At 56.5% G+C, this 751-nt stretch overlaps 1 protein-coding gene across 1 annotated transcript in view; it reads left to right on the top strand.

Moving 5' to 3' along the window:
- Window positions 1–474: 474 nt before the first annotated feature.
- EMH_0034080 (uncharacterized protein) overlaps window positions 475–751 on the top strand; it is a gene marked incomplete at both ends in the record, with an annotated part of 2097 nt that continues 1820 nt past the window's right edge. The window contains one exon of the mRNA XM_013494818.1: window positions 475–480. Within this exon, the coding sequence (XP_013350272.1) occupies window positions 475–480 (6 nt within the window). The remainder of the gene's footprint in view (window positions 481–751) is intronic.

The raw sequence follows: 751 nt of genomic DNA, 5'->3' as shown, positions 1-751 counted from the left end.
AACTGATGCTACAGGTGTTATTCTTGCTGCTGCTGCTGCTGCTATCATTGCTGCTGCTGCTGCTGCTGCTGCTATTCTTGCTGCTGCTGCTGCTGCTGCTGCTATTCTTGCTGCTGCTGCTGCTGCTGCTGCTGCTGCTGACCACAGAAAGCTGCAGCTCTGGGGCGTGTAGCGACGATAGCTGCGAATCCGTTTGCTGCCTGGAGGCCCTTAAGCAGCAGGCCCTTGCATACGAGTATGGCGACGGTGCAGCAGCAGCAGCAGAAGCAGCAGGCACAGCTCAGCAGCAGCAGCTTCTGTACTGCAGCAACACGCCAGCTCCCGCTGCGGTTGCTGCTGTCGTTCAATAGAGAAAACGCATCTGCTGCTGTTCGCAAGTCAGTGCCCCCGTCCTCTGAAACACAGCAGCAGCAGCAGCAGCAGCAGCAGCAGCAGCAGCAGCAGCAGCAGCGTCAATAACAAGAGCGGCAGGAGATGAATGTAAGCGCAGCAGCAGGTTAAACGCAGCAGCAGCAGCAGCAGCATTGATATGCAACAGCAACAGATGCAGCAGCAACAGCAACAGCAGCAGCAGCAGAAGCAACAGCAGCAGTAGTAGCAATGGCAGCAGAAGCAACTCCAGCAGCAGCAGCCACAGCAACAGCAGCAGCAGCAAACGCAGCAGCAACAGCGACAGCAGCATCAACAGCACCAAGAGCAGCAACAACAACAACAACAACAACAGCAGCAGCAGCAACAGCAGCAGCAGCAA

Source organism: Eimeria mitis, genomic scaffold (genome assembly GCF_000499745.2).
Source record: "Eimeria mitis Houghton genomic scaffold, Emh_scaff1299, whole genome shotgun sequence".
In the NCBI taxonomy this organism is placed as follows: Eukaryota; Apicomplexa; class Conoidasida; order Eucoccidiorida; family Eimeriidae; genus Eimeria; species Eimeria mitis.
The sequence above is the reverse complement of the archived record's forward strand: the minus strand, read 5'-3'. Positions and strand labels throughout refer to the sequence as shown.